The sequence below is a fragment of the Nanorana parkeri genome, unplaced genomic scaffold (assembly GCF_000935625.1).
Source record: "Nanorana parkeri isolate BGI_ZX_2015 unplaced genomic scaffold, ASM93562v1 scaffold828, whole genome shotgun sequence".
Taxonomy (NCBI): Eukaryota; Metazoa; Chordata; class Amphibia; order Anura; family Dicroglossidae; genus Nanorana; species Nanorana parkeri.
In genome coordinates this window covers 40,836-53,293 of record NW_017307096.1, presented here as the reverse complement: position 1 = coordinate 53,293, position 12,458 = coordinate 40,836, and the positions used below count along the sequence as shown (strand labels likewise).

General features: G+C 40.6%; 1 protein-coding gene across 1 annotated transcript in view; it reads left to right on the top strand.

The window, feature by feature from the left end:
* Positions 1-11,478, top strand: part of FAM149A (family with sequence similarity 149 member A) — a 35,688-nt gene extending 24,210 nt beyond the window's left edge. The window contains exons 8-14 of the mRNA XM_018565287.1: positions 197-351; positions 2,321-2,415; positions 3,052-3,276; positions 4,961-5,081; positions 5,251-5,379; positions 5,908-5,986; positions 11,253-11,478. Coding sequence (XP_018420789.1) covers positions 197-351; positions 2,321-2,415; positions 3,052-3,276; positions 4,961-5,081; positions 5,251-5,379; positions 5,908-5,986; positions 11,253-11,326 — 878 coding nt within the window. The 3' untranslated portion in view covers positions 11,327-11,478. The remainder of the gene's footprint in view (positions 1-196; positions 352-2,320; positions 2,416-3,051; positions 3,277-4,960; positions 5,082-5,250; positions 5,380-5,907; positions 5,987-11,252) is intronic.
* The last annotated feature ends 980 nt before the right edge of the window (positions 11,479-12,458 follow it).

Here is a 12,458-nt window from a genome sequence, read left to right as displayed (position 1 = left end):
GGTTAAAGAATCACCCCCCCCCCCCCCCCCCCCAACACTTAAAAATTTTAATAGTAGGCCTTCTATGTCAAAAGGAGTTTTTAGCTCTTTTTATTTTTTTTAACGAGGTGTAGCAGTCCCTTAAAGTGTCCCTGCATCCCAACAGACACACATGTCCTACAGCTGTTACTAGTTGTTAACCATGTTTTTATTGCAGATGAACTAAAACAATCAGAAAATATTTCAAGTACAGCAAATAAGTATCTTCAGCTTCCAGTTCCACGGATAACATCAGCAACGACTGGAGTTCCCCCATCCCGGGGTTCAGAGGCACGGAGTATGTCCTTTGGCACTTATGTCTTTACACCACAGGTAAAAACTGTAACAATCCCTCTGTCTTCTTATTTTAAAAGCTGAATATACTTTAATTGTAAATTCCATTCTACGATTCCCTTGGTATTTTTACATTCATTTTCCAATGTGAACAATGCGTTGAATTGCCTAGGACCAATACTTCATGGTAAGATTAATGACAGTATTGTCACAGCTGACACTGCTGGATGCTACACAGAGAGGTACTGTTTAAGAACAGAGGTGGTTTGCTAGGGAATGTATGCTCCAACAGCCGCACATACACCAGCTAAGCTGTGGTGTGCCTGTAATAAAAGTGTGATTTTTTTTTTTCTCTGCTACTGTTGGGTCTGTCTAACTGCTGTTAGCATTCCTAAAGTTGGATACCATATAGGGATAAAACTACATCAAGTATGCAAGGCTATCATTAAAGAAGACTGAAAATAAAGTTTTCCTTGTGCGCATGTTTAGAAGTTCATGAATCAGTCAGTGTACAATATTTCATACACTGGGATTTGACCACAGACCCCAACAATAAATACTCTTATACCTGCTGTATTATTCATTTGTTTGGTATACTTTTTACGTTGACACATGCAAGTTTAATTGCTTGGTAACCTGGTCAGATTTTGCTATGTCAATTAATTTTTCAGAAAACTATATCTATGCGTGTGCATTTCATGCTGCACATTATAGACACATACAACATCAATGCAACATTATTGGCTGCTTATTGTGACAAACTAGGACCTTACCATAGATACTGAACATCAGTGTACAATCAGGTAGCTACGTTCAGTGATCTCAGACGCTATGCTCATGAACATGCACATGAGGACTTGTGATCCAAACCTACCCTGGGGGTTTATCTCTCTGTGTGGGGATGAATTGTTTGAGAATGTGATAGTTCAGTGGTCAGGTTGAGGTGGGATAGGCTTCCCTGAAGAGATAAATCTTAAGGGATCGCCTAAAGGTGGTCAGAGTGGGAGATAGGCGGACAGGTTGGGGTAGAGAGTTCCATTGGATTTCAGAGGCTCTAGTGAAGTCCTGGAGGCAAGCATGGGAGGAGTTGACGAGGGAGCTGGAATGCAGAGTGTCATTTGAAGAGCGGAGGGGACGGTTAGGGTGATACTTTGAGACAAGGTTAGAGTATCTTTTTCTAGAGAGTATCTTCTCTATAGGTTGAAGTCGATGGACTTGTGTCTTTTTTCAACCTGACTAACTATGTAACTATATAGCCAGGGGCAGAGTTGCGGATGGCTTTGTAAGTGGTTGTTAATATTTTGAATTTGATCTTTTGGGCGAGTGGAAGCCAGTGCAGTGATTGGCAGAGGGGGGTTGCAGACACTGAGCATTTGGTTAGGTGGATGAGTCTAGCAGCTGCATTCATGATAGGCTGAAGAGGGGATAGCCTGTGTAGAGGTAAGCCAATGAGGAGGGAGTTGCAATAGTCAAGACAAGATCATGCCCACCATCTCAGAAGTCCCTTATGATAATAATAAGGAAGGAAAAGGAATCACCAGCACTCAGTAGAATAGTCCAACATGTCCATTTATTGGACATAGACGTCACATAGGCTCTTGTGATTGTGTGACGTCTATGTCTAATAAATGGACATGTTGGATTATTCTACTGAGTGCTGGTGATTCCTTTTCCTATATTGTGTGTGCACGGTGCCATCCGTGTTCATCATTACAAGCACCATTGTCTTCATAGGCCTTGATTGCTGCAAGGTGTGCGGAGGATTTCACCCTTCTATCCTTATGATAATAGGTCTTTAAGATGCTTCAATGTATTAGATACACTAGCCTACAAACCTTACCCTAGCTGAACATTGAAAAGGTTATTTTGGATGTTTTACATACATTTTTGTGTTTTATCACCTTGGTGAACAGACTTTGATAACATTCTGCGGTATAGCTATTTTTGAAAACCTTTACATAATACATTTTTCAAATTGTTTTTTACTTATTTTTCTTTTTTTTTGCAGACCAGTCGTAACGTAAGTGGTGACCTGAATGGAGTAATGACAATACAAGCTAAACCATTACAACACAGAAATTCTGCCCTCTCTGAGAAGACACAGTACGTATAGATTTCATATGTCAAAGTATGCACTGTGAACTTAATTCTGCCCCTGCATACATTTGGGAGAGACATTACTGCACCAGTGATATGCAGTAAACACTTCACTGAGCACTTTTGTATTCTAGGACAATTTATCGCCTGCAGTAGTTTATAAGGATACAGGTTGCAGGAAAATGCTCGACCAAACAATGGCTGCATCCAATCACATGCAGTCACTGTTCGGCTATTCAGGCAGCCTATAGCTGACAAAGGAGATTCTTCCATCCACACTGCTTAGCATGGATAGAGGAATCAAGTGATTTTCTCTCAATCAGTCTGTGGGCTGAATGAGAGAAATTTAAAATATGGCTGAGAGTTGACTTCTCCTTATAAACTACTGTTGGCAGTGACTTCACCTGGATGATAGATGCTCCATGCATTTCAAGCGGCAGCACTTAGCAGCTTTAACTGATATGTTTTTTTTTTTTACATTTGGTTTGAGAAAGCTCTGAACAAACTATTTAAGAAAAGCTGTCCAGGCCCCTTTTTATACTTAGATTTATATATGCAATTACACTACGTAGTTTAATTTATGATTTTTCCATTGAAATGATCTCAACCATACTAATACAGTGTTTTCTATTTTGTTTATAGTGAACAAGAAGACAAATCTTTAAACATTTTCCCCAGAGGATTGAACTCTGCACGGAACCGGTTAGGAAGGCTGAATGACAGCAGTGCTCTCTCATCCTCGCGCCTCCTGCACACTCCTTCCAGGAAAACACCTACACATCGCAGACTGCCTGCTCTCACTTTAGAGCCCATCCCATCTAAAACACCTAATGTTTACAGTGATGAAGTGCTCAGGGGTACAAAACTGTGAGTACAGCTCAGCAAACAACCAGCAGCAACATTTTACTTTCATGCTTTAGTTTGCATTAGGTTGAGTAGCAAATATAATGCTATTAGTAATTGTGTGATTCATGATAAGTTTATTGTTAGTCCTATGGCTGCATCCAATCCTCTTCACACAGGTACTACATTAAAACATATAGAACTTGTACCTTATGTATCGCTCCTGTATAACCGAATACTTTATACATTATTCCTCCTTTTGTATTGCTCCCTTCTGCCTACTAATCTGTAAACTCTTCCACTTTCTCTAACCCTCATTAAGCACACACAATACAATCCTTTGGATCTACCAACAGCTGTTTCGTACAAGGGGCTGCCTAATTGGATACAAGTTGATTGGATAGTTTAGGTCATATTTCATCATTTTAGTTAATCTAATGGAGATTTCACAAAGATCGTACAGTTTGATTGTTAAAGTGACACTAAACTCAGGAATTAACTCTTAAAAATGCATTCAAGGACCCTAAAGATTAACAACAATGTATCTTATCTGTGTATCACTCAGCTGTAGATCCTCAAATTATATCTGAATTGGTGCTGACACTGTGCTTCCTTCTGGAGGGAGGCTACTTTTGTTCCCCATGGTCCCTGTGTGTGTTGTAAAGTAGCCACTGCTCCAAGCTTGTTCCCCTGATGGACTACAATCTCAATACAAATTAGTAAACTAAACGTGAGATTGTAGTCCATCACAGGAACAAGCTTGGGGGCGGTGACTACTTTACAACACACACAGGGACCATGGGGAACAAAAGCAACCGCCCTACAGAAAGAAGGACAGTGTTGGCATGAAAAAACTTTCATGCTCTTTATGTCACTACCATTGATGCTATTTGTAACATAAATTATTGTTGGCTACACAATACATACACAATATATGGTTTCACAACTCTATAAACATGAGCAAAAACTGAGTTTTCCAGTGACAAGACCAACAACAACAACAAGTGCCCAACAGAGGTTCTCACACTCCCTTGCTCTGTCCAAAACTAATCAAATTTTTCCATTGGAAAGAAGCTCTATCTGCATCATCCCCAATTTCGTTAAAGAATCATGTTCCCCTCATGCCTCTAACAATAAGGACAGAATTGACAATAATGACTTATTGTGTCAGTAAACAAGGAGTTGTAGAGGAAGTCACTAGAGTTTTTCAGAGAGTGAGGCTCTGGGCTGCATATTAGCCGTCCACCTTTTGCAAAGAATGTACATAAAGATGTTAACTGGTGTTTTTCTGTGATTTTTGTTCTCTTTTAAAATAGAACCCATCTTTCCCAGTAGGAGTAAATGTAGTTCATACATATAGTATGTGGCATACAGCTGTAGTTTGCTGGTATAGGAAGCATTCGATGACATGACCAGGAGTGTTATTCTTTTCATTTTATAGATGCTTGTCTAAAGCTGGCCATTTATGTATAGTTGTTACCATGTGCAGCCTGCAGATTGAACAAGAGACAACTGCTTGTTCCCCCCATCCACGTTAAACAGTGGGATGGTGAAACGTCTCCGGCCAGCTGTTGCATTCGGGTATCTTGGTAGTCGTGGGAGCCGGTTGCCAGAACAGTGACTGCACTGGCTGGCACATCAAAGGATTTTAGTAGTGGATGTGGTTTTTTTTTTTTTAAGCCGATTTCTTTTCTTCTTTTTATGTCAGATACACAGGACTGGACAGACTATCTTCACCATCTATTCAAACCATCAGGAATAAGTTACCCCCAATTAACTCTGATACAGTGGATCAACATCTGTCTGTACCTGGTTCTCGACATTCAGCTGTAAGCATTCATTTCTGTTTATTCAATAAAAAAAGTAGCTAATTTCAAGGAATTGAATTTGATATTGGTAAGAAATAACTAGATGCCAGTCATTTAGGGAGCATTTTTCTCCTAAATCTTTTAGGTAATTTAGTAAAGATCTTGTTCTGTTCTCTTTTCTATCCATCAGAACAGAGGAAAGCATCCTCATAGCCGGGTTTCTAGTGCTGTGCCGGATACCACGGGAAGACGCCCCCTACGGGAGAGAACTGTCATTGGGGAACAATTTTCAAGACCCAATACAACCCACACTTTCAGGGTTGGTTAAATTGTGTTGTGTTTGTTGTTTTTGTTTGCTGTAAACAAATATGTTTATTTTTTATATTACATGATTAGCTTCAAGCTGAACTCCAGGCAAACAGTGAAATAGATATATCGGAGAAATACATAGAAATTCAAAGATCGGAGTTGCTTCACCTGCAAAACAATTTGTATTTCTGTCCATCCTGTTGTGAAAAATACACAACCCCAGAGCAAGCTTGATGACCTGATTATTCTTTACTGCAGTGAAGCAATGCAGTTAGGTCACCTTCCTTCCCCCAGCATGTAATTGGACAGTGAAGGAGCAGTAGCAGCACAATGATGAGCCACCCTTCTGCTCGCACCATACTCTGGTCAAAATGTTCACTGTTAGCTTATCTGCACTGCAGCACACCCAACTGGCCCTAGTGCTGCCTTATTTTCTTTTTTTGATTAACATATAATTTCATTAATTGGTGTTTTATGTATATCAGGAGTTCAGCAATGAAACATACTGGTAATGTATAACTTTTTTTATTTTTTACAGTCAGAGACATCCCATAGAAGATCCTTTACCCCTTTGGACTTTGCTAATCATACATGGACAGGACAAGCTTTTCTAACAAGTAAGATTACATTTAAGTAACACCATATATTGTAAGAAGTACTCAAACCAGACCATGTAGCAGATACAATGTTCAATCATTCTACTTAGACAGAGCATAACCGCATATATAGGGGTCTAATCACTAAGCTGCTGAGGGCAGCCGAGTGAACAACCGACCCCAAGTAAAGTGAGCCGAACACTGTTCGGCTATTCACTTCAGGCTTGTACGGCTGATTTCAGCCGTACATCGGCTTGCTTTGCATGGCTTCGGGTCGGCCGAACATGCTCAGCATGTTCAGCCGACCCGAAGTTCAGAAGGAGATCGACTCAGCCGATCCAACATCTGGATCGGCTGAGCCGAACCTCCGGCAGGCTACTCACTGCTGTTCGGCCTATTCTTATAGATGCCGAACAGCAGTGAGTGAATAGCCTGTCCCTCTGAGGGACCGAGCAGAACAGAAAAATAGTTTTAAAAAAGTACAAAAAAATAAATGGAAAATGATTGTGCAGAGCTAGCAATGACAGCCAACTCCGCCCAACAGCTTTCTATTGTCCATATTTTTGCCCATAGGAATGCATTGCTAGATTCCTATTGGCTATTTCAATTTGCAACAGCCAATAGTAAATTAGCATTGTACCCGCTCTTTGCTGATGGACCTGATGGAGAATTGCACCAGTTTACTATTGGCTATTGCAAATTGAAATAGCCAATAGGAATCTAGCAATGCATTCCTATGGGCAAAAATATATATATATTTTTTTCTATTCTGACACGGCTCCGTGTCAGAATAAAGAAAAGAAAAAGCAGTGTTTCTCTCCTGGGTGGCCGGGAGCGGGAGACTCCCAGAGCGCCCGGGAGAGTTTGCTGTCTGGAGATCAGTGTCCCTGGTTAGCTGGTAACCAGGGACGCTGATCTCTCTGCAAGTGGCCGGAGCCAGCCGTAAGATCACGGCTGGCTCCGCCCAGCTGTCAGAAGCAGGCTGTCGGCCTGCCATTCGGCCAGCTTCGGCTTTCAGCGCGGGAGCTGTACGGGCTATTGTGAATAGTCCTGGCGCCGAAGCTAGCCGAAGAATCGGCCGAAGTTACGGCTAGATCATTCGGCTGCTTCGTGAATAGACCCCATACAGGTCTATTCACAAAAGGGTGAAGAGTTTGGAGAAGGCAGGAGAAGTGAACAATCTAGGACAACATAACTGAACTGGAAAGTGAGCTGAATTGGATACTTTTTCCAAATCGGCTATGTTGGCCTAGATTGTTTACTTCTCCTGCCTTCTCCAAACTCTTCACCCTTTTGTGAATAACCCTGATAGTCTCTTTCTTGTATTAAAGTGCAATCTTAGGTCTCGTTCACACCTAGGCGTATTGCATATGCGCGTCTGTCGCACGTTTTTTTAACCGCGATTCGCGGTAAAAAAGTCACGCGACCGTCGCGTTTTTCTGAAGGCTACTTGGCTGTATCCCAATGGAAACGCGCAACAAAACGGCCCAAAGTAGTACCTGTACCTTTTCAGGCGTGGGCCGTTTTGTAGCGCGTTAGGGACAGGCGGAAATACGCCAAGGTGGGAACGAGACCATTGAATACAATGGGATTTATATTTTTGAGCGTTTTGTAGAGCGTTCGTCGAGCGTAGAACGCGCTACAAAACGTTCAGGTGTGAACGAGGGCTTAATGTGAAGAAAAGTCCTTTCCAACTCTTATAACATCACCTCTCTCCACTGTGCTCAAAAAGTATATCTAGCCACACTCAACGACTCCTATTGTTTACGTGTTACAGATGAACAATTAGCGCTTTGGTGTATACTTAGGACCACTTTCTCTCCTTTGTTTTCGGATACAACGCTTAATCAAAGGGGCTCTTATTCCTCCTTCCACTTCTCAGTATTTAATAGGAATCTTTCCACACTCAATTTGATATCAGCTTCATCCTCCACCTTCTTATTAGTACATGCTCAGAGAAAAAAGAAATATGCTCCCCATTGTGCAGTATATCAAAAAGGATTTATTAAAAAAGGACCCGTCCAGCTGACACGTTTCATCACTTTTCGAGGTGACGGTCAACATACAAGCATCAAGATCTATGTTACTCTCTTATATCGTCCATTGTGATAACATTATCTGGCCACTAGACATCATTACAGAACAAAATACAATAGGGTATACAGGATCCCTTCATACGGACGTAATAACGCATGGACGCAATACCCTGAGCTCCGGTGTGTATGTGACATACTAACAAAACATATATCACTATTTCTATATATAGTGCTGTTTTTCTCTTTATTAACACCATATATTAATAACAAAGCCATAAAACTCAGTAAACAAATAACAATAAAAGTACAAATAAACAAATCCTCCAAACACTCAACTTTCAGGCCTTGTTCACACCAAGCGCGGAGCAGGTGCAGAGCAGAGCAGTTACAGACCGGAGCAAAACTGCGTCCAATGTATTCCAATGGTATTTTTAGCTCCAGTTCACATCGCAGCGTTCAGTTCCAGAGCAGGTAGAAAACTGCAGCAGGCCCTATTTTACCTGCTCTGGAACGCATCAAAAACGCCTGGAACGCATTTTACCAAAAGCGGCCCAGAGTGTATCAAAAACGCGGCACAACCCACTGCACTGCGTGTGTAGAAACCTGAGCGGATCTGCTCTGCATTTGGTGTGAACAAGGCCTCAAGATTGCAAAACACACAAAAACCATAATAGGAACATAAAATAACTTCAATCTCAATAACAAACAAATAAAATACTAAACAGCCTAAAATACAGACAGCAGAGAATAACAAATACAACAACATTAAAAACTGATAAACATGAATAGAAAGTCGTTCTAGAGAGCCTCAAAGAAAGATGTTTTCCTGTGTGTGTGTGTATATATAGATATAGATCTATATATATCTTTCAAATTATGATTTATTTTAGGGCTCATTCACACAGGCATGCACGCCTGTGCAGAGACCCAGTCCTGGGAGAGACAGGTGCTGTGTGTAAATTGCATGCAGCAGCCTGTGACATTTGAGGAGGATGCAGCTACATATGGATACACGCAGACCCGAACCTGCACATCCATGCAGGTCATGGTGCCCGCACTTGGACACAGACAGTGTGCATCAAAGTGTGGGCAACCGGACATGCACAGATATGCAGGTTCAGGTCGGTGTAGCCATGTGCAGCTGCATCCTCCCATAGGGAGGTGCAGCCTGCTGCACGCAATTATACGCAGCACTTGTCTTTCCCGGGACCGAGTCTCTGCACAGGAGTGCACACCATATGAATGTGCACGCCAGTGTGAATGAGGCCTTCAACAGATTTTTGTGCTATTATATATCAGTATAGACTTTAACCTGTTGAGCATTCCTTCTATGCTGGATTGATAAGAATCACATTTACTGATAGCCAATTCCTATCAGCCATCTATAAATAGTTCTACTGTAAGCAACAGGTATACTATATTTTCAATATGTGGACTATTCTAATCTATACAATTACCAACAAAATTACCCCTTCTCCACACCCCATTTCCAGCATTCCTGTCTGCATTAAAGTTGTTTTTTTAAACTTTAATATAAAATATAGGGAAATTACTACTTAATTTCAAGAGATTTTCTGTAGGTTTCTTCAGTTTAGCATACTTTAGTGCTGGTTTACTGGGAAACAAAAAGCAAACCATGCCTCAGAAATGCATTGATTACATTGGCAATGAAGGATTTTTTACATTGAAAGTGGAAAAAGACTTGAATGTATCACTTCATACAGTACTGATGTCTTGGTCATCTTGGGCTGGATCCAACAGCTTGCATATCTTTACTAGATTTCACTGATGAGCTCTTAGCCCTCGTTCACACCTGAACGTTTTGTAGCGCGTTCTACGCTCGACGAACGCTCTACAAAACGCTCAAAAATATAAATCCCATTGCATTCAATGGTCTCGTTCCCACCTTGGCGTATTTCCACCCGTCCCTAACGCGCTACAAAACGGCCCACGCCTGAAAAGGTACAGGTACTACTTTGGGCCGTTTTGTTGCGCGTTTCCATTGGGATACAGCCAGGTAGCCTTCAGAAACGCGCAACTTTTTTACCGCGAATCGCGGTTAAAAAAACGCGTGCCGTTCGCGCGACAGACGCGCATGTGCAATACGCCTAGGTGTGAACGAGACCTTAATGCCAGAAGTGAAACTGGTTGAGAAGTCTCTTATCTTCATGCTGAAATCTCTTTCATGACACATCTATAAGAATGGAATAGGGGGGATGAGAATCCCTTGCATGGAGCGTGGAGGTACTCGGATACAGAGATCTCCCTGGCAGATATGTATGAAGTTGGGGGTAGACTCAAATACTGACATCTATCCAAGACTGAAATAACTTGTTTTGGGTAGACTGGCCCTTTTATGTTTTCCAGTGTTCCAATTGATTACATCTACAAAACGGTTTAAAAATCATGCTGGACAGTGTCACAATATTATTGGGAATAATTAATTCTTCACTTCTTTCTAGACATGTGCACTGCCAAAAAATTTGTTTAGTTTCGTTTCGTTTTAAATTCAGATTTGTGTTATTTCGTTTTTCGGGATTCGGCTGTGAAAGTCAATTCGGAATTCGAATTCGGACGAAATTCGGTAGCGGTAGTTCGAATGTTCGTTTAGTTTTCTGTTCTTATTTGTTTCTTATTCATTTCTTATTCGTTTCGTTCGTTCGTTTGCTGCAAAGTGACATTTGAGGGGGACATTTTTTTTTTCTCCTTCTCTAATGTCACTTTGCTCCAACGAACGAAACGAATAAGAAACTAATAAGAAACTAATAAGAACAGAATACGAAACGAACGTTCGAACTACCGCTACCGAATTTCGTAAATGGAAATTCGGATTCGTTTGCATTCGTTATGTCTGTAATTCGGAATTCAGATACATCCGAATGTCCGAATTTCGATTCGGAACGAAACGAATCGCACATGTCTACTTCTTTCTTTTCCAATGAGAGGTCAAACAATAGCCCTGTAAAGCCATCTGGAGGGGTTGAGTTGGGCTTAACTCAGCTCCTTTATGTAATACCCCAACCTGAAGCTTCCACCAGAGCATGTTTGCATGGGTTATAATTTTGTTTTCTTTTATATTTTTTAATATTCAGAATATTTTTATTAAGTTTCGGAAAACTTACAACTGTAATACTCCAAAAAATATATATATATATTTTCTGAACTGTCTTTTTCCATTTAATTATAATTTCTATTATTCTGAAAGATTATAACAGATATTTATTTAAATGTTGTTTTGCTTTTTTATCAAGGTTCACAGTATCAACCAAAATCATTTCAGAGGAATCCACCGATTTCGAGAAGAAGGTTTCAAGTGGCCTCTTAATGAGCAGTAACACTGCTTTGCATCTAATCAATGGGTCCACAGCTCTCCCAACGCACATGTGCACAATTTGTAACAAAACTGGCCATTTTGATGAAGGACTATTAAGTGATACATTTAATAATATGGGGTCTACCTTGATATATTTAACATAATATAATTAAATAATGTAACTAGCACAATACAATTCATGCAGATAGCTGTGTAAAAAAATAACATGTTGCCCCCCCTGGTAATACTTCTGTATAAGTGTAGTAAATCGTACCCTAATGGACAAAGCACTTGTTAGCTATGATAATCATACAATAATTCCGGCCATTAGCAAATTTTTCAACAAAACATGGAATCCGAGTTCTTTAGCTACACAGATTTAAGAATCAGGTAAATACCTGCCTTGAAAACGGCTGCCTAGCCTGGAACTGTCTCAGCATAAGACCTTCGGGCTTATTTAACAAGGCAGACTAATTATGTACATTAACCTACAGCAACATAGCAGAAGTTACCTGTTATGCTGCAGGCATACCAATAAAAGATTATTGCCGATCAGTTGATAGTGGTTACTGCACTTAAATGAAGCATTTTGCCTAATCAACTATAGGCCACTACATATGATCTACTAATATAATCAGCGACTCTATTGGCATGACCTTTGCTATATGGCAAATAAGAGTAATACCCAGTGTTCCAATCTGCCATCATTGAACCTCTTTGGTTCTAGTGCCAAGTTGAATAGAAGCTTATTTGCCCTGACAATAATTTGTGAAATATACAATCTTGTGCTGGTAAATTTAGAAAACAGAAGCTCCTGTTGCACGAGTGGATGCTTCACTTCACCTTACAACTTAGTAAATTACTTTCAGCAGAGATTATTATTCTGGTATCGCCCACGTGGGAAGTGTTGTTTTAGAGTCATTTAACTTAAAGTGTACCTATACTGGATTAAAACATATTTTAGGTAACTGGCATATAATAGGCTCCATAATGTGTCAGACTGTACCTTTCACACCATGATAATCCTCCCGGAGAATCTTCCAAAACTCTATTTCCAATACCAGCTAAACCGTGTTTTTCATAGGCTTACGTACACCCGACGCGCCTAAGAATAACGACGACCAGTGATTGGCTTCTCATGAAA